The sequence below is a fragment of the Sarcophilus harrisii genome, chromosome 2, assembly GCF_902635505.1.
Source record: "Sarcophilus harrisii chromosome 2, mSarHar1.11, whole genome shotgun sequence".
Classification (NCBI taxonomy): domain Eukaryota; kingdom Metazoa; phylum Chordata; class Mammalia; order Dasyuromorphia; family Dasyuridae; genus Sarcophilus; species Sarcophilus harrisii.
Genome location: NC_045427.1, coordinates 580728297 through 580750217, shown reverse-complemented (window position 1 = coordinate 580750217; position 21921 = coordinate 580728297). Strand labels below are relative to the sequence as shown.

The 21921-nt window shown below is 35.8% G+C and overlaps 1 protein-coding gene across 4 annotated transcripts in view; it reads right to left on the bottom strand.

Annotated features, from left to right (window-relative positions):
• LOC100930384 (deleted in malignant brain tumors 1 protein-like) overlaps positions 1–21921 on the bottom strand; it is a 58755-nt gene that overhangs the window by 13303 nt on the left and 23531 nt on the right. Inside the window, exons 5-12 of one of the 4 annotated variants that reach the window (XM_031955992.1) lie at positions 16044–16069; positions 10098–10151; positions 7934–8251; positions 6474–6503; positions 5307–5360; positions 3092–3409; positions 1886–1930; positions 943–981 (exon numbers count right to left, since the gene is read on the bottom strand). In XM_031955992.1, the coding sequence (XP_031811852.1) occupies positions 943–981; positions 1886–1930; positions 3092–3409; positions 5307–5360; positions 6474–6503; positions 7934–8251; positions 10098–10151; positions 16044–16069 (884 nt within the window). The remainder of the gene's footprint in view (positions 1–942; positions 982–1885; positions 1931–3091; positions 3410–5306; positions 5361–6473; positions 6504–7933; positions 8252–10097; positions 10152–16043; positions 16070–21921) is intronic. The other 3 variants (XM_031955993.1, XM_031955995.1, XM_031955994.1) reach the window with 3 other exon arrangements.

Here is a 21921-nt window from a genome sequence, read left to right as displayed (position 1 = left end):
AGCTATGAATCTTGATTAACGAGAGTAACTTAGATAGAGGCTTAGATATTTCAGCTAACTTTTCAGTCCCTGCTAACTTAATTATATATTTAAGTGTGAAAGTTAATTATTTTGCTTTTTTTGATTGAAATTGTTGTTCTAGGACCAGTCTTGCTAAGTTTGGAGAAACTTTTTAGTATATTGTCAACCTCCACTTATCAGTCTTGTCCACTAATGGTGGAAGGATGACGGGTGGTTGATGACTGAATCAATGGAAGGAATAGACACCGATAATTTTAAGGACCACTGATGTATTGAAGCATATTGTCACTATTGGGAGAGAAGGGGAGAATCTCTACATGGATTAGAAGATTGGGCCATTATTTGGGGAATCTTACTTGGAGTCTACAAACTTGTTTACACACATATATATGTGTGTGTATATATATATATATATATATATATATATATATCTTCTTGTCAATATATATACCTTTGCCATAATACATATTATTTTTAGGCATTTAAAAACAGTAATTTGAGAAAGAGTCCACAGGCTTCACCAAACTATTAAAAGGGTCCATGACACAAAAAATAGATTAAAAATGCTTGGATTAGTTTATCCTTCTAGGTCTAAGAATCTCTGATTCTACAGAGTCAGATGAGTTAGCTAACATTACTTATAACCTCTAAAGGTCTCATGCACATCTATTTTTGGCACATATTAATAATTATAATTCTGATGATATCATATGATATGAAACATTTAAACAGTGTTTCCAATGTACCAGACACTGTGTTAAATATTTTAGCTAAACTATGCATCCATTATTCTTTATATAGATATATAGATTATATATTTCTGGCACTATCTCACATAACTTATAAAGGAGAAATGTAAAGTAGATAGCCAGCAAAAGTATCTGAATTCCTCACTTGAAAAAACAGGGATATTCCACTTACCTGTCACAGGTAGGTTTGCTGTGTAGCTAGGAGTTGTACCTGTTGAGTATGATTTTTAAAAAGTGGATTAGTTTTGCTGCAGAACACTCAGGAAACAACCTCAAAGCAATTATGAAGTAATCAGATATTCCTTATTTGTTGATACTAGAGATTTAAAAATTAATTAGAGCCAAATTTGATCTTTTCTGAAAAAATCCCCTACCCAGAAGATAGGCTGTCCTAAGAGTGTCTATGAAATAGATGCAATATCTCACCAAGGTAGAATGAGAAAGATGTAGTTATTGGAAATAACTTTAAAAAAAGAAAGAAATGAAAAGCACAGGGAAGGGGCATGGGGAGGATCAGTATCAAAAATGGATATTCAAAAAATAGTTGTTTAAGCTGCAAAATGAACAACAGTGATCTACCCTGTAAGCACACATATACACATATATGTATGTGCATATATATATATATATTTATATAAAGTTATAGCTGCATCTCAATATAATTGGTTTCCTTTATAATACTATGTATTATATTTAAGGCACTTAAAGACAATTACCCGAAAAGTGTTCCAAAGGCCGCACCAAATTACTGAAGGGGTTTAATGCACAAAAAAATGTATTAAAATGCCTTGACTAGCTGATCCTTCTAGATCTAAGAATCTCTGATTCTACAAATGACTTAGCTAACAATACTTACAATCTCTAAAGATCTCATACATGTCTATTTTATGCATAATGATTAATAATGATAATTCTGATGATGTCATATAAAACATTTCTATATTATTTACAGTGTACCAAACATTATACTGGATGCTTTAGAGAAACCATGCATTCATTATTGTCATTGCTTCTGGCACTATATCACATTACCTAGAAATGAGAAGCATATAAAGCAGATAGCCAGCAAAAGCATCAGAATTCCTCACTTGAAAAGTCAAGGAAAATCCATTTACCTGATAAAGTCGGTCTGTGTGTGGAGACAGGAGTTGTATAATGACCTGTTGATACAGATTTTTAAAAGTAAGTTAGTTTTGTTGCATAACATTCAGGAAACAACTTGAAAGCAATTGTGAAGTAACTGGATATTCCTTATTTGTTAATGAGATTTAGAAATGAACTAGGACCAAACTTGAACTTTTCTGACAAAATCTTCTACCCAGCAGATGGACAATTCTAAGAGTGTCTTAAGAAATAGATGCAAAGAGCCACCATGGTACAGTGGGAAAGATCCATTAATTGGAAATAATTTTAAAAAGAAAAAAAGAAACAATATAGGAAAGGAAGATCAGGAGGATCAGGATCAAAAGTCTGTTAAGCTGCAAAATGAACAAAAGTGACTTGTCCTATAAAACACAAAAACACAAATGTGCGTGGGAATAGATAAATAGATACATATGGCTACAAAGCAATATAGTTGGTTTCTTTTGTAATACTACATATTTCATTTTAGGCATTTAAGAACAGTAATCTGAAAAGGGATCCACAGGCTTCACCAAATTACTAAACGGGTTCATGACATAAAAAATGGGTTAAAATACCTACATCAGCTCATCCTTCTAGATCTAATAATCTCTTATCTATAGATGAATTAAGTAATATTACTTACAATCTCTAAAGATCTCATTCATATCTATTTTTGGTATAAAGATTAATAATGATAATTCCGATTACATCATATCATATAAAACATTTACATAGTGTTTATAAAGTACCAAAAATTATATCGGATGCTTTAGAGAAATCACGCATACATTATTCTCATTACTTCTGGCACACATTCTTTTGTCCAACATCTACCTATCCAATTTGAATCTTTGAAATTCAAAAGTCACCTCCTTTATTACGATTTCCCAGATACAGTCTACCCCCAGGAAAAATTTTTTTCTGAAAATAATCAACTCTTCATCCCAACTTCTATAAAACTTTATACCTCTTACACTACTTTGATAGTCTACTATGTACAACAGTTATTTGTGTATGTTTTATCTATCCGATTATATTGCAGTCTTCATGAGGGAAGGGGATATGGTGTGTTCTCCCCTATCCCCTACCATGAACTTTAGCACATAGTAGTTTCCCAGAAAATATATGTTGGATGAAGGAGTGCATAAATGAAATGTAATTCTTAAAGGAGCAATTGCTTCCCAAAGAGGCAATACCTGAGCAGATGACACTGGCATCCTCACTGTGATGACAGTTGTGGGAGAGCCACCCATTGTGGGGACAGTACCACAGGTAGAACTCAAACCCAGAACACCGCACATCATCCAGGACAATTCTTCCAGTTCCCTGACCAAATTGGGCATTTCCCAGAGCTGACACAGCATAGCCACAGTCCAGCTGCCTGCACACGACACTGGCATCATTCAAATCCCAGCTGTCATCACAAACAGTGCCCCAGGATCCTTGGTAGAAAACTTCAACTCTACCCTGACATCTGCTTTCTCCATTCACCAGCCTCAAGGACAAACCAGAATCTGATGCAAAGAAAGAAGCAAAACATTGCCATTTCAGTGAACTCTTCATCAGGTGCAAAGTCTTTGGAAGCTCAGGGATTTTCCAAAATTCCCAAAGCTTCAGATGGCTGAGGTGGGAAATCTGCTTTAGTCATGTCTTCAGGCCAGAATAGTTTCATGAGAAGGGTACCAGGAAGGTAAGAACGATTCCACTCTTACCAAGTATTTCACCTCTTTGTGAGAGCTGGGAATGCAATATATTCTTCCTGGTTAAAGGACAAAAAGCCTATGGATAAGCAATTCTTAAATCTTCTTATTTTTCCTAAAAAAAGCATCTGGGGAACTAGACTTGATTCTTCTTTCTAATAATTTTGAAATCTAATCTGTCCACATTGCATTAAGTGACCATAACACTATTTCCATCTCAGATCCTGAACCGATTTTTCTTTATGGCCGATCTTTTTGGTCACCTCAAAATAATTCACAGACGTGACTGAAAGTTGAAAAAAAAAGCCTATCTGCTGAGACTACAAAAGGGTTATTTGAGGAGGGAAAATGAAGGGCAGAAAGAAAAAAAAAGAATGGAACATTTCCTAGCTATGTGACCCTGGGCTAGTCACTTAACCACAATTGCTTCAGAAAAAAAAAAAAAAAGAATAGAATGGAATGGATAGACCAAGGTATAAAAGGAAGGAGAGAGGAAAGCAAAGAATGAACTATGTAAGGAGGAAAATAATGAGGTTAAGGAAGAAAAAAATAGAAGAAAACTGGGGGAAATGCATAAGGAAAGACTGTTTAACTTCTAGAAAATAATGGGGAAAGTTTATAAATACTTAACATCTGAAAGTTGCTTTGAAGCAGCCTGTTTCTCAAATATAAAAAAATCTTGATTTGGCACACACATTAAGAATAAGCCCAAGTTCAGTGTCAGACCAGAAGGAAACTACCTTTTTCTAAAAATGAGGAATATTTAGAAAGTAAGAGTTTTCTGGGGATTCCTTGTGCCACATACAATTTGTAGAGGCAGTATCATAATTACAAGAGTTAAAATGCATATATATTAATGACAGGTTCTGAGACACAGAACAGTGGCTAACTTTGAGGAACTGAAAAAAGGGTAATCAGTAGATAGGTCAGTAGTCACTTTCTGGACTCCAAAACTTCAATGTGATAAAATAGAGGGTTTCTTGGTATCACTGGGACACCATGAAATACTATTGCATTCAAAAATCCACCGGTCTTCTGTGGATACCACAAAGAAGGATTCTTTCAAGACAGATAGTCAGCCTCAGGGCTCTTAATTCTATTTTGTTTTTGATGATAAAACAATAGTTTTGAGATCCTGCAGTTTAGAAATGTGACATTCAAAAGAATCATCTCTGCAGACATAGATTTGGCTACAGGAAATCTTTCTAATATGAGAAAATTTCACATCACAAGTTATGAAGATTCAGGATATATAAGCAGCTGCTCCTTGAATGGGATTCTATCAGATAACCCTGTGGGAATAGTCCAGACCTATCTCTCTTGCCTGCAAGACACTCCCTCTTCATATTCTCTCAGTCTTTTAAAATGTTTGACTTCCATGATGGTTTGCTCAGGAACCACCTCTGTTGTGACATCTTCCCACATCCCTTCAGCCTTAATCCTCTATGCCTTCACTGACCTTGTTTTACCTTTGTCTTCATACATAATGCAGCCTCCTAGTAAACTGCATATTTAGGGAGACCAGAAAGTTTTCATTTTTATATGAATCTGCACTCTCTAGCAGGTACGTTGAACATCTGGTGCACTTCCTAAAAGTATGTGGAATACATTGAATTGCTAGGTAATGATGTTCACATACTTGTATCAACTCTTCTCTGTCTAAGTTCTCTAGAGATTCACAAAAAGGGAGAGACATGATAAGAAACATTACCTGTTCCATATGTTGGGCTTAGAAAAGACCCAGTAGTAGGCAAGTGTGTTGGTCCTAGAAGTGAAAAGTTCCAGGTCAATCTCATCCCAGGATCAGAAGGTATTCTCTCAACATAACTGCACATTTTCTTATTAGCTACCAGAAATACTGGCATGGGTTGTACTATATTATGTAGTTATTTAGACAACACCACGTAGTCACATGTTTATTTTTTAAAAAGAGGACTGGAAAGATTGGAAATAAATTGCAAGTGAAGGCATTTCTTGAACAAATCTAAAATCCTGCAAGATTCAGTAATATGTTCTTAGGAATCTGAAAAGAGCAGAAAGTAAAAAAAAAATAGCAACATAAAAGGGAAAGGAGGAATAAATAATGGGAAAGGGGAGGGGAAGACAAGCAAAGGAAAGGGTAGCACAATAAGGGAAGGAAGAAGAAGGAAAGGAGACAGAAGGGAAGGGATAGAAAAAGAAGGGAATAGAAAACAAGACAAAGTAAAGCAAACGAAAGAAATCAAAAACAAGCAGACATTGCCAACATAAGTGAGAAGAAATTGTGAACAGCAGGTAGGAACTGAAATGGTTATTCATTTATGTTATGATCAGAGCTTGCAAAATAAGAGTAGAATAATGCAATGTTTAAAAATGAAAGCTAAAAGAGGAGGGAGGAGAGGAAGGTGAAAAGGATCAGAAGGGAAATTAGAAAGAGGTGATGGGATAACAGAAGATGACAATAGAAAAAAGAAATATAGGTTTGGATTGAAAACTGCAGGGGATAGCTTAATCTTGATTCATATAATTCATTAGAAAAGACAAGTTAGGTATTGCCTGAAAATTTTAAAATATAGACATGATCGTTATTTATATGAAACATCTATTTGATAGTATTTGTAAAACTAAAAGAATCAAAAGAAAAATTGCTAATTTGAAATAATTGGAGCCAAAACGTAACTTTGACAAAACAGGACAAAAACTGGTACTCACCTTAGAATGCAGGAAGGATCAAACAGATGAAAGAAGCATATTGAGGACAGACTAAAATTAAGTTTCTTAATATAGTGTCTGCTCACCTTTCACATATCACTACAAAGGAGAAAAGCACCATTTCCTATCTCGGGGTTTTCCCAAATAGAAACATATGGAAATGAATAAGGAACAACCACAGACTTACCAACAGTGGGTGTTCTTGAGGTACTGGCTGCTACAAAAGAAAGAAGAGAGAATCAGATATGAACATGTTTCAGAGACAAAAGTCACAGATAGGAACAAGACGTTAACTTTGCTTGCAATGTGTCAGAACATAACACAAATCACAATGATGAACAAATTCACACAGTCAGGCACAGAATTTGGGATTAAAAAGGACTCCTAGCAGCAACCCAGGGCAGCTCATGATCAAAGGAACCTCACTGCACCAAGCCTGCCTAGTGTTTGTGCACTCTTTCCTTGAAGAATTCCAAGAGGGCACAGGAAAGGTGATTCATTTCAAGGGAGGTGAACAAACCATGTGTGATACCTTTGGGGCCAAAGAAAATTGACCAGTGTTAGCACATAACTGTCACCGGTGTCACTGCTGTATCCTAACCAATATGACATAGCCAACATAGAGACAAACTCAATAAGAATCAATGAGAAGTCAAGAACCAGGACCTAAGGGGCCTGAATTTAAAAAATAAAACATGAGACACCTTTATTCACTTTTGTGCTACATGATCTTTGATAAATCCCTTAACATTTCTCAGGCTCAGGTTGTTCATCTTTAATAAACTCAAGTGGGGAATTATCATTCCAGCTCTAACCTTCCTTGATTCTGACATGAAGAAAAATGCCATCCATGAAGTGTGTTTCTGTTTATCTGAGTGATCAGCACATTACTGGGCATTATAATTGTGCCCTTGGGGAAAAGGACCATAACTGACTGATTCAACTTCAATTGAAAAGATGTTTTCTGAAAGACTAGTCTCTGCTACCTACAGAACACACACACACATTTTCTCCACCATATAAAGATTTTTATTATATCCACAGGATTTCACCTAGTCCTAATTTGAAAGAATATTCCCTCATTTGAGAAAAAAGAAATTGGATTCACAATATTTAAAGAAAAGCCTGGCATCTATGATTTCTTTTAAATTTTCTGGAAAATGCAGAGAGGGATGAGGGACAAGATGAGAGAATGATAAATTTAGTGCTAGAAGACATATTCAAAGTTATCCACTTCTGGCCTCTTCCCTTTACTGATAAAGAAACTGATAGTCTGAATGATTACGTAAGTGGCAAAAGTCAAAGAGTGATAGGCAAAATTTTACTGCAGTTCTCTGGCACTAAAATTACTCATATTTCTCCAGAATTCTCCTTTTCCTCAACAAACACTACTTCCAAATGTTATCAGCATCACTAGAGGAAAGAATAATGAAATGCTCTTGGAAAAACAAACTGAGTTCTCTCCTTAGTGCCAGTAGTCCCTGATACCCGGTACTCCCCAACTCCATGAAACTTGTGGACATTTCTGGGCAAGAAGAAACTCTGAACAAGCTCAGGACAAGGAGAGTCTCAGCCAGGAAGAAATTGTTCTCCTGACAAGATGCTTGCCAGAAAAGAAGGAGCAGTTGCTTCTCAGAGAGGCAATACCTGAGCAGATGACACTGGCATCCTCACTGTGCTGACAGTTGTGGGAGAGCCATCCATTGTGCGGACAGTTCCATAGGTAGTATTCGTTTCCAGAACACCGCACGTCATCCAGGACAATTCTTCCAGTGCCTTGACCAAATTGGGCATATCCCGGAGCTGACACAGCATAGCCACAGCCCAGCTGCCTGCACACGACATTGGCGTCACTCAAATCCCAGCTGTCATCACAAACGGTGCCCCAGGATCCTTGGAAGAGCACTTCAACTCTTCCCTGACATCTGTCTCCTCCATTCACCAGCCTCAAGGACAGACCAGAATCTGATGCAAAGAAAGAAGCAAAAGCATTGCCATTTCAGTGATTTCCTCTTCAGGTGCAAAGTCTTTGGAAGCTCAGGGATTTTCCAAAATTCTCAAAGCTGTTCAGATGGCTGAGGTGGAAAATCTGCTTCAGTCATGTCTTCAGCCCAGAATAGTTCAATGAGAAGGGCACCAGGAAGGTAAGAGTGATCCCTTTCTTAGCAAGTATTTCACCTCTTTGTGGGAGCTGGGAATGCAATATGTTCTTCCTGGTTAAAGACCAAGAGCCTATGGATAACCAACTCTTAAAACTTCTTATTTTTTTTCCTTATATTAGACATCTGGGGAGCTAGACTTGATTTTTCTTTCTAATATTTTTGAGATCTAATCTGTCCACATTGCATTAAGTGACCACAACACTATTTCCATCTCAGATCCTGAACTGATTTTCTTCATGGCCGATCTTTGTGATCACCTCAAAACAATTCACGGACATGACTGAAAGCTGAATAAAAAACCCTATCTGCTGAGGCTACAAAAGGGTTATTTGAAGAGGGAGAATGAAGGGAAGAAAGAAAAAGAAGAATGGACCACTTTCTAGCTATGTGACTCTGGACAAATCACTTAACCACAATTGTTCAGAAAAAAAAAAAGAAAAAAGAAGAATAGAATGGAATGGAATGGATAGAGCAAGGTAAAGAAGGAAGGAGAGAGGAAAGCAAAGAATGAACTATATAAAGAGAGAATAATGAGGGTAAGGAAGAAAAAATAGAATAAAACCTTCCTTGACTTCTAGAAAATGATGGGGAAAGTTTCAGTAAATAAATACTTACCATCTGAAAGTTACTTTGAACCAGCCTACTTCTCAAACCTAAAAAAATCTTGATTTGGCACTCACATCAAAAATAAGTTCAGTGTCATATTAGAAGACAACGACCTTCTTCTAAAAATGAGGAATACTTAGAAAGTAAGAGTTTTCTGGGATTCCTTGTGCCACACACAATTTGTAAAGGCAGTGTCATATTTACGAGAGTTAAAATGCATACATAGTAATGACACGTTCTGAGACACAGAACAGCGGCTAACTTTGAGGAACTGAAAAAAGGGTAATCAGTACATAGGCCAGTAGTCACTTTCTGGACTCCAAAACTTCAAGGTGATTAAACAGAGGGTTTCTTGGTATCATTGGGGCACCATGAAATACTATTGCATTCAAAAATAGATCCATATTCTCTGGATACAACAAAGAAGGATTCTTTCAAGACAGATGGTCAATCACAGGGCTCCTAATTCTTTTTTGTTTTTGATGATAAAATAATAGTTTTGAGATCCTGCAGGTTAGAAATGTGACATTCAAAAGAATATGAGAAGATTTCACATCAGTAATTATGAAGATTCAGAATATATAAGCAGCTGCTTCTGATAGAATCCAATAGGATTCTATCAGATAACCCTGTGGGAATAGTCCAGACCTATCTCTCTTGCCTGCAAGGCACTCCCTCCCTCTTCATATTCTCTCAGTCTTTTGGAATGTTTGACTTCCATGATGGTTTGCTCAGGAACCACCTCTGTTGTGACATCTTCCCACATCCCTTCAGCCTTAATCCTCTGTGCCTTCACTGACCTTGTTTTACATTTGTCTTCATATATAATGCAGCCTCCTAGTAAACTGCACATTTAGGGGGACAAGAAAGTTTTCATTTTTATATGAATCTGCACTGTCTAGCAGTTGAACATCTGGTGCACTTCCTAAAAGTATGTGGAATACATTGAATTGCTAGGTAATGATGTTCACATACTTGCATCAACTCTTCTCTAAGTTCTCTAGAGATTCACAAAAAGGGAGCGACATGATAAGAAACATTACCTGTTCCATATGTTGGGCTTAGAAATGACCCAGTAGTAGGCAAGTGTGTTGGTCCTAGAAGTGAAAAGTTCCAGGTCAATCTCATCCCGGACGGGTATTCTCTCAACATAACTGCACATTTTCTTATTACCCCAGAAATTCTGGGTTTATATATTATGTTTATTTAACAACACCCGGTCAATGTTTATTTTTTAAAAAGAGGTGAAAGATTGGAAATAAATTTAAAGGAAGGCATTTCTTGAACAAAAAAATCCAAGATTCGTAATTGTTCTTAGGAATCTGAAAAGAGGAGAAAAAAAAAATAGCAACATAAAAGGGAAAGGAGGAATAAATAATGGGAAAGGGAGGGAAGAAAGCAAAAGGGAAGGGCACAATAAGGGGAAGGAAGGAAAAGGAAAGAAGGAAGGGATAGAAAAAGAAAAGGAAAAAAGACAAAGAAACAAACAAGAAAAAAACAAACAACAAATTTTGCAGCATAAATGAAAGAAATTTGTTTGTAAGGCGGGTAGAAAATGAATGTTTTCTGGGGGGTAGGAAGGTGAAAAGGATGAAGGAAATTAGAAAGAGGGATGGAAAAAGAAGAGACAAAGAAAAAAGAATAGGTTTATTGAAACGGGATAGAATCTTGATTCATATAATTTGAAAAGAAAGGTATTCCTGAAAATTTTAAAATATGACATGATTATTTATATGAAAATTTATTTGGTATTTTGTAAAACTAAAAAATCGAAAATTTAATTTGAAATAATTGGAAAAGAACTTTTGACAAAACAGGACAAAACTGGTACTCATTAGAATGCAGGAAGGACAAAGAGATGAAAAATATTGAGGAAGACTAAAATTGTTTTTAATATAGTGTCTGCTCACCTTTCACTATCACAAAGGAGAAAAGACATTTCCTATCCCGGGTTTCCCTAGAAACATAAATGAATAAAAACCACAGATTACCAACAGTAAATTCTTGAAATTCTCTCAAGAGAAAGAAGAGAGAATCAAATAGAACATGTTTCAAGACAAAGTCAAGATAGGAAAGACTTAATTTTTAATGTGTCAGAACATAAATAAACAAAATGATAAAAATTCACAACACTCAGGCACAAATTTGGGATTGGAAAAGGGACCTTAGCAAACAAAGCCTTGATCAAAGGAATTCACCACATCATGTGCCTATTTTGTGCACTCTTGCCTTGAAGAATTCCAAGAGGGCAGGGGATTCATTTCAGGAAGATGAACCATGAGGAATTTGGGGCCAAAGAAAATTAACCAGTGTTAGCACATAATTGTCACCGGTGTCACTGCTGTATCCTAACCAATATGACATAGGAAACATAGAGACCAACTCAATAAGAATCAATGAGAAGTCAAGAACCAGGACCTAAGGGGCCTGAATAAAAAAAACAAACATGAGACACCTGTATTCACTTTTGTACTACATGATCTTTGATAAATCCTTTATTTATAAATTAACATTTCTCAGGCTCAGGTTATTCATCTTTACTAAACTCAAGTGGGGAATTATCATTCCAGCTCTAATCTTCCTTGACTCTGACATCAAGAAAAAATGCCATCCATGAAGTGTGTTTCTGTTTATCTGAGTGATCAGCACTTACCAATAATTTTTTGGGGAAAAACCATAACTGTCTTCAACTTCAATTGAAAAGATGTTTTCTGAATGACTAGTCTCTGCTACTTACAGAGCACATACACATTTTCTCCCAGATAAAGATTTTTGTTATGTCCACAGGATTTCACCTAGTCCTAATTTAAAAGAATATTCCCTCATTTGAGAAAAAAGAAATTGGATTCACAATATTTAGAGAAAAACCTGGCATCTATGATTTCTTTTAAATTTTCTAGAAAATACAGAGAGGGATGAGGGACAAGATGAGAGAATAAAAATTTAGTGCTAGAAGACATATTCAGAGTTATCCACTTCTGGCCCCTTCCCTTTACCTATAAGGAAACTGATAGTCTGAATGATTAAGTAAGTGGCAAAAGTCAATGAGAGACAGGCAAAATTTTACTGAGTTCTTTAATAAAATCACCATATTTCTAATTCCCTTTTCCAAACATTCTTCCAAATATTATCAGAAATAGAGGAAAGAATATGAATTGCCTTGGAAAACAAACTATTTCTCCTTGTCCGCGTCCCTGATGCCCGTACCCCCAACTCTTTGCAACTTGGGACATTTCTGGGAAGAAGAAACTCTGCAAGCCAGGATAGGAGAGTCTCAGCCAGGAAAATTTTCCTGACAAGATGCTTGCCAGAAAAGAAGGACGGTTCCCAGAGGCAATACCTGAGCAATGACACTGGATCCTCACTGTGCAAGTTGTGGGAGAGCCACCCATTGTGGAAGTCCATGGTTATTCATTTCAGAACATGCATCATCCAGGATCTTCCAGTGCCCTGACCAAATTGGGCATTTCGGGGCTGACAAGCATAGCCACAGCCCAGCTGCCTGCCCGACATTGGCCCTCAAATCCCGCTGTCATCCAAACGGGCCCCAGGATCCTTGGTAGAGACTTCAACCTTGCCCTGACACCTGTCTCCATTCCCGCCTCAAAGAACAGACCAGAATCTGATGTAAAGAAAAAGCATTGCCATTTCAGTGAATTCTTCCGTGTCTTTTGGAAGCTAGGGATTTTCCAAAACCCCAAAGCTTCGATGGCAGGTGGAAACTATTAGCTGTCTTCAGGTCAGAATAGTTCAATGAGAAGGGCAAGGGGAGGGTGGTGATCCCCTTAAACTTTTCACCTCTTTGTGGGAGCTGGGAAAAAGTTCTTCCTGGTTGGGACCAATGCCTATGGATTACCCCAAAAAACTTTTTATTTTTCCTTATATAAAATTGGGAGCTACACTTGATTTTTTTCTAATATTTTAAAGATCGAATCTGTCCACATTGCATTATCTCCACCAAGTCTTTTTAGTCACCTCATATTAATTCACAGACATGACTTAGAATTTTTAAAAACCTATGTACTGAGTCTCCAAAAGCATTATTTGAGGAGGGAGAATGAAGGGGAAATGGAATGGATAGAGCAAGGGAAAGAAGGAAGGAAGGAAAAAAAAATGAACCAGGAAAGAGATAAGCGAAAAAGGAATTAAAAGAAAAACTGAGGACAAATGGGTAAGGAAATATTGTTTAACTTCTAGAAAATGATAGGGAAATTTTCAATAAATAATATTAACATCTGAAAGTTTCTTTTAACCAGCCTGTTTCTCTCCTAAAATATTCTTGATGTGGTACTCACAACAAGAATAAGCCTGATTATACCCCAAGGAGATACTAAAGAAGGGAAAGGGACCAATACGTGCCAAAATGTCTGGAGACCGTTTGGTGACTGAAACTGAAAATGGGATCCCTCAATTGGAGAATGGCTGGGTAAATTGTTAAGAAGTTTGGAAATTATTGTTCTGTAAGCGATCACAGGTGAAAGAGGGGCTTGGAAAGAATTACAAACTGATGCTAAGAAATGGGAACAGAGATCATTCATACGCTAAACCTACGTATGAAGATGTAACTGATGGAAGGGTTTCTTTGACAAAGAGACCTAAGGTTCAGTTGATCAGAGATGGAAAAATACACCCAAAGAAAAAACACTGGGAAATGAAAACCCCGGTTTTTTTGTTTTTTCTTCCCGGGTTGTTTTTTCTTCTGAATCCAATTCTCCCAAAAAAGAGAACTTTTTTGGATCGACAATACATTGTATCTAGGATATCACACATATTAAGATATATAGGACTGCTTGCCATTGGGGGTTGAGGTGGGGAGGGGAAAAACGAACAGAAGTGAGTGCAAGGGATAATGTTGTAAAAAAATTACCCTGGCATGGGTTCTGTCAATAATAAGTTACTATGATAAAATAAAATAAAAGAATAAACCGAGTACAGTTTCAAACCAGTAGGCAATTACCTTTTTCTAAAAATGAGGAATAATTAGAAAGTAGAGAGTTTCCCGAGGATTCCTTGTGCCACACACAATTTGTATAGGCAATGTCATTTTTCTAAGACAATTAAAGTTAGTCATATGAATGCCAGGTTCTGAGATACAAGGTAGGGAATGACATTGAGGAACTGAAAAAAGGTAATCATTAGATAAATCTACAGTCACTTTCTGGACTACAAAACTTCATAGATACGAAATATCATTGGGGTACCATGAAATAGTATTGTATTCAAAAATCTGTCAGTTTCCTGTGGAATCAACAAATGAAGATTGTTTCAAGACAGATGGTCAGCCTCAGGGCCCTTATTTCTTTCTTTCTTTCTTTTTTTTTTTTTTTTTTTTTTTGATGATAAAACTATAGTTTTGAGACCCTGAGGTTTGGAAATGGGACATTCAAAAGAATCATCTCTGCAGACATAGATTTGGCTACAGGAAATCTTTCTAATATGAGAAGATTTCACATCAGAAATTATGAAGATTCAGAATATATAAGCAGCTGCTCCTTGAATGGGATTCTATCAGATAGTCCCGTGGGAATAGTCCAGACCTATCTCTCTTGCCTGCAAGGCACTCCCTCTTCACATTCTCTCAGCCTTTTAGAATGTTTGACTTCCATGATGGTTTGCTCAGGTACCACCTCTGTTGTGACATCTTCCCACTTCCCTTCAGCCTTAGTCCTCTGTGCCTTCACTAACCTTGTTTTATGTTTGTCTTCATCTAAATGCAGCCTCCCAGTAAACTGCATATTTAGGGGGATGAGAAAGTTTTCATTTTTATATATGAATCTGCACTGTCTAGCAGGTACGTTGAACATCTGGTGCACTTCCTAAAAGTTGGAATAATTTGTAGGAAAGTGTTCATACTTGCATCAACCTTCTAAGTTTCTAGAGATTCCAAAGGGGGACATGATAAAAATTACCTGTTCCATAGGGGCTTAGAAAAACCCAGTAGAAAGGGCGTGTTGTTTCTAGAAGTGAAAGGTTCCAGGTCAATCTCATCTCAGGATCAGAAGGTATTCTCTCAAAGTAACTGCACATTTTCTTATTAGCTACAAAAATGGAGGTTGTTTTATTAGTATTATTTAGAAAACCATAGTCCATGTTTATTTTTTAAAAGAGGACTGGAAAAGATTGGTAAAATTTAAGAAGGATTTGAAAAATCTAAAATCCTGCAAAATTCAGTAATATGTTCTTAGGAATCTGAAAAGAAGAAAGTAAAAAAAAAGCAACATAAAGGGAAAAAGGAATAAATTGGGAAAGGAGGGGGCAAAAAGGAAAGGAGAATGGGGAAGGAAGGAGAAGGAAAGAAGAGAGAAAGGAAGGGATAGAAAAAGAAGGGAATAGAAAGCAAGACAAAGTAAAGCAAACTAAAGAAATAAAAAACAAGCTGACTGCAAACATAAGTGAGAAGAAATTTGGAAAGAGGTGGGAACTGAAATTTATTCATTTATAAATCAGAGCTTAAAATAAGAGAATAATGCAATGTTTAAAAATGAAAGCTAAAAGAGGAGGGAGGAGAGGAAGGTGAAAAGGATCAGAAGGGAAATTAGAAAGAGGTGATGGGATAACAGAAGATGACAATAGAAAAAAGAAATATAGGTTTGGATTGAAAACTGCAGGGGATAGCTTAATCTTGATTCATATAATTCATTAGAAAAGACAAGTTAGGTATTGCCTGAAAATTTTAAAATATAGACATGATCGTTATTTATATGAAACATCTATTTGGTAGTATTTGTAAAACTAAAAGAATCAAAAGAAAAATTGCTAATTTGAAATAATTACCAAAACGCTTTGACAAACAGGGCAAAAACTGGGTACTCACCTTGAATGGGGAAGGATTAAAGATGAAAAGAAGTTTATGAGGACAGACTAAAAATTAAGTTTTAATATAGTGTCTGCTCACCCACATTCACAAAGGAGAAAAGCACCATTTCCTATCTCGGGGTTTTCCCAAATAGAAACATATGGAAATGAATAAGGAACAACCACAGACTTACCAACAGTGGGTGTTCTTGAGGTACTGCTACAAAAAGAAAGAAAGAGAATGATAAAATGTTTCGAGACAAAAGTCACAGATAGGAAAAGCTTAATTTGCCAAATAGAACAAACACAAATCCAAATGATGAACAAATTACAAACTGGCGAATTTGGCATTGGGGACCTAGACAACCCAGGGCAGCTCATGATCAAAGGAATCTCACTGCACCAAGCCCCGTTTTGTGCACTCTTGCCTTGAAGAATTCCAAGAGGGTACTGGAAAGGTGATTCATTTCAAGGGAGATCAACAAACCATGCATGATACCTTTGGGGCCAAAGAAAATTGACCATTTAGAATAACTGTCACCGTGTCACACTGTATCCTAAGAAAGACAAGCCAAACAAGACAACCTCATTAACAATCAATGAGAAGTCAAGAACCAGGACCTAAGGGGCCTGAATTTAAAAAATAAAACATGAGACACCTTTATTTGAGTCTCAGATCTTTGTCACTTTTGTGTTATTTGAGGAGGGAGAAATGGGAAAAGAAAAAAAGAAAATGGAATTGGGATAGGCAAAGGAGAAGGAAGGAGAGGGAAAAATGAATCAACTAAAAAGAAATGCTAAAGGTGGAAATTAAAATGAAAAAAACGGACAAATGGGAGGGAAAGATTGTTTAACTTTAGAAATGATGGGAAATTTCAATTAATAATGTTAACATCAAAGTTTTTTAACCAGCCTATTTTCCTTCTAAAATATTCTTTGATTGACACTCCAACAAGAATGCTTATACAGTTTCAAACCAGTAGGCAAATTTTTCAAAATAGGAATAATTAGAAAGTGAGGTTTCCCGGGATTCCCTTTAAAACACAATTTTATAGGGCAATGCTTTTCTGACAATTAAAGTTAGTCATAAAATCCAGGTTCTGAGAATCAGGAAATGACATTGAGGAACTGAAAAAAGGTAATCATTAGATAAATCTATAGTCACTTTCTGGACTACAAAACTTCATAGATACGAAATATCATTGGGGTACCATGAAATAGTATTGTATTCAAAATTTCTTTCGGGAATCAACAAATGAAGATTGTTTCAAGACAAATGGTCAGCCTCAGGGCCCTTATTTCTTTCTTTCTTTCTTTTTTTTTTTTTTTTTTTTTGATGATAAAACTATAGTTTTGAGACCCTGAGGTTTGGAAATGGGACATTCAAAAGAATCACCTCTGCAGACATAGATTTGACTGGAAATCTTTCTAATATGAGAAGATTTAATCAAAATTGAAGATTCGAAATATAAGCAGCCCCTTTGAATGGTATTTATCAGATAGTCCCGTGGGAATAGTCCAGACCATCTCTTTGCCTCAAGGCACCCTCTAATTCTCTCAGTCTTTTGAATGTTTCATCCTGATGGTTTCCTCGAACCACCTCTGTTGTAATCTTCCCACATTTCCCTTAACCTTTGCCTTCACTGACCTTGTTTTTTTTTTCATATAATCATCAGAAACTACATTTAGGGGACAAGAAAAGTTTTATTTTTATATGAATCTATGCCTAGCAGTTGAACATCTTGGGCCTTAAAAGTATTGGAATACATTAATTGCTAGGTAAGATGTTACATACTTGATCAATTTCTTTCTGTTTCAGAGATTACAAAGGACGAATAATAAAAACATTACCTGCCTTATGTTGGTTTAGAAAAGACCCAGTAGTAGGGCAAAAGGGGTCCAAAGTGAAAAGTTCCAGGTCAATCTCATCCCAGGATCAGAAGGTATTCTCTCAACATAACTGCACATTTTCTTAGCACAGAAATACTGGTATTTGTATATATTATGTAGTTGACAACAATTAATTAGTCCAATGTTTATTTTAAAAGGACTGAAGAGGAAAAAATTGAAGTGAAGGATTTTTGAACAAATCTAAAATCCTGCAAGATTCAGTAATATGTTCTTAGGAATCTGAAAAGAGCAGAAAGAAAAAAAAAAATAGCAACATAAAAGGGAAAGGAGGAAAAATAGGGAAGGGAAGAAACAAAGGAAAGGGTAGCACAATAAGGGAAGGAAGAAGAAGGAAAGGAGACAGAAGGGAAGGGATAGAAAAAGAAGGGAATAGAAAACAAGACAAAGTAAAGCAAACGAAAGAAATCAAAAAACAAGGACATTCCAAATAAGTGAAAGAAATTGAACAGAGGTAGGCTGAAAGTTTTATTTTGTTTGATCAGAGCTTAAAAATAAAAGAAAATAATGTTTAAAAATGAAAGCAAAAGAGGAGGGAGAGGAAGGTAAAAGACGAAGGGAAATTAGAAAAAGTATGGGAAACAGAAGAACAATAGAAAAAAAATAGGTTTGGATTGAAAAATCAGGGGAAAAAATCTTGATTTTAATTCATTAAAAAACAAGTTAGGGGCTGAAAATTTTAAAATATAAATGATAATTTTTAATGAAAACATTTAGATTGTAAAACTAAAAGTAAAAGAAAAAGCAATTTGAAATAATTCAAAAGAATTTCAAAACAGGACAAAACTGGTAATAGTGCAGGAAGGATTAAACGATGAAAGAAGAATTGAGGACAATAAAATTAAGTTTTTAATATGGTCTCCACCTTCACATATCACTACAAAGGAGAAAAGTTTCCATCTCGGGGTTTTCCCAAAAGAAACAATGGAATGAATAGAACAAACAATTACAACAGTGGGTTTCTTGAGGAATTCTGCAAAAAGAAAGAAGAGAAAGATATGAACATGTTTCAGAGACAAAAGTCAAATAGGAACAAGACGTTAACTTTGGTTTGCAATTGTCGAAATAACACAAATCAATGATGAACAAATTCACAATACTAGGCAGAATTTTGGAAAAGGGGACCCCAGCAACCCAGGGACCATGATCGGAATCTCACTGCACCGCCTGCCTAGTGTTTGTATTTTTTTGAAAATTCCGAATGGAAAGGTGATCATCGGAACCAACAAACCATGCTGATATTTTAGCCAAAGAAAATTAAGAAATAACTGTCACGGTGTCACTCTGTATCCTAAGCAATATGAATAGCCAAAGAGACAACCCATTAAAATCAATGAAAGTCAAGGAGGAACTAAGGGCCTGAATTTAAAAAAGAGACACCCCAAGTCCGATCTTTGTCACTTTTGATTTGAGGAGGAGAAGGGAAGAAAGAAAAAGAAAATGAATGGATAGAGAAGGAAAGAAGGAAGGAGAGGAAAGCAATGAATCAACTAAGAAAAGAATAATGCAAAGGTAAAAAATTTAAAAATAGAAAAAAAAAGGGCAAATGGGTGGGAAAGATTGTTTAACTCAGAAAATGATAAATTTTATAATAATGTTAACATCTGGTTTTTTTAACCAGCCATTTTTCTTTCTAAAAATTTTGATGTACACCAACAAGAATAAGCGAAATAGTTTCAAACCAGTAGGCAATTACCTTTTAAAAAATGAGGAAAAAAAGAGAGAGTTTCCAGTTCCCGGCCACACACTTTGTTAGGCAAGCATTTTTTAAAAATTAAAGTTAATAAGATGGGGTTCTGAGATACAGGGGGAATACTTGAGGAACTGAAAAAGGTAATCTTAATAAACAAGTCACTTTCATAAAAACTTCATAGATTTAAATATCATTTAATGAAATAGTATTGTATTCAAAAATTTCAGTTTCCTGTGGTAACAAAAAGATTGTTTCAAACAAATTCAGTCAGGGCCCTTTTCTTTCTTTTCTTTCTTTTTTTTTTTTTTTTGATATAAAACTTGTTTTGAGACCCTGAGGTTTAAATGGGAATTCAAAAGAACATCTCTGCGAATGATTTGACTAAAAATCTTTCAAAGAGAAGATTTCATCGAAATTAGAAGATTCGAACAAAGGTGCCCTTGAAGGATTCATCAAAGTCTTAAATAGTCCAGACCTTCTCTTTTGCAAGGCCCCCTTCTATTCTCTCAGTCTTTTAGAATGTTTCATTCCATGATGGTTTTCAGAACCACCTCTGTTTAATTTCCCCATTCCTTCACCTTAATCCTCTGGCCCACTGACCTTTTTTACCCTTTTTTTTAATGGCCCTCCTAGTAACGCATTTGGGGGACAAGAAAGTTTCTTTTTAATCCCTTCAGAATTAAAATTTAAAATAAAATTTAATTCAAATATTTCCCAAACAACTCTTCTAAGCCCTTTAGATTAAAAAGGGACGACAGAAAAAATTACCTGTTCCATATGTTTTAAAGAAAAACCCTAGTAGGCAAGCTTGTTCCGAATGAAAAGTTCGGTCAACCATCCCAGGTTCAAAGGTTTCTCAACAAACCCAATTTTCTTAATACCAAAATACGGCATGGGGTATATATTTGTGTTATTTCCACCACGAGTCACATGTTTTTTTTTAAAAGAGGACAAAGATTAAAAAAATGCAAGGGGCTTTCTTGAACAAACTAAAATCCTAATTCAATTGTTCTTAGGAATCAAAACGAAAGAAAAATAAAAAGGAAAGGAGGAAAAATAATGGAAAAGGGAGGGGAAAAAAAGGGAAAGGCAACAAAAAGGGAAGGAAGAAGAAGGAAAGGAGACAGAAGGGAAGGGATAGAAAAAGAAGGGAATAGAAAACAAGACAAAGTAAAGCAAACGAAAGAAATCAAAACGCGACTTGCCAACATATGGAAGAAAGAAAGGTAGAAGAAAGGATTCATTTATTTATGTAGAGCTTTAAAATAAGAGAGAAAAAGCAATGTTTAAAAAAGAAACCGGGAGGGAGGGAGAATGAAAAGGATAAGGAAATTGAAAGGGAAGGGATAAAAAATACAAAAAAAGAAATATTTTTGGTTGAAACTGGGGATAGCTTAATCTTGATTCAATAATCATTAGAAAAGAAAGTTGGTATTGTAAAACTTTAAAAATATAGACATGATCTTTTATATGAAACATCTATTTGGATTTGTAAACAAAAGAATCAAAAAAAATTGCTAATTTGAAATAATTGAAAACAACTTTGACAAAACAGGAAAAAATTCTCACCTTAAATCGGAAGGATTAAACAGAGAAAGACATTGAGGACAGACTAAAATTAAGTTTCTTAATATAGTGTCTGCTCACCTTTCACATATCACTACAAAGGAGAAAAGCACCATTTCCTATCTCGGGGTTTTCCCAAATAGAAACATATGGAAATGAATAAGAAAACAGACTTACAACAGTTGTTTTGGGTATCTGCACAAAAGAAAAAGAGAACAGATGAACATGTTTGGGGAAAAACAGATAGGAACAAGACGTTAACTTTGCTTTGGTCAGAACATAACACAAATCACAATGATGAACAAACCACTATAGGGAAGAAATTTGGATTGAAAGGACTAGCAGCAACCCAGGGCAGCTCATGATCAAAGGAATCTCACTGCACCAAGCCTGCCTAGTGTTTGTGCACTCTTGCCTTGAAGAATTCCAAGAGGGTACTGGAAAGGTGATTCATTTCAAGGGAGATCAACAAACCATGCATGATACCTTTGGGGCCAAAGAAAATTGACCAGTGTTAGCACATAACTGTCACCGGTGTCACTGCTGTATCCTAACCAATATGACATAGCCAACATAGAGACAACCTCATTAAGAATCAATGAGAAGTCAAGGACGAGGACCTAAGGGGCCTGAATTTAAACATAGAGACAACCTCATTAACAATCAATGAGAAGTCAAGGACGAGGAACTAAGGGGCCTGAATTTAAAAAAAAAAAAAAAACATGAGACACCTGCATTTGAGTCTCAGATCTTTGTCACTTTTGTGTTATTTGAGGAGGGAGAATGAAGGGAAGAAAGACAAAGAAAAATGGAATGGATAGAGCAAGGGAAAGAAGGAAGGAGAGAGGAAAGCAATGAATGAACTAAGAAAAGAGATAATGCATGAAGGTAAAGGAAATTAAAAT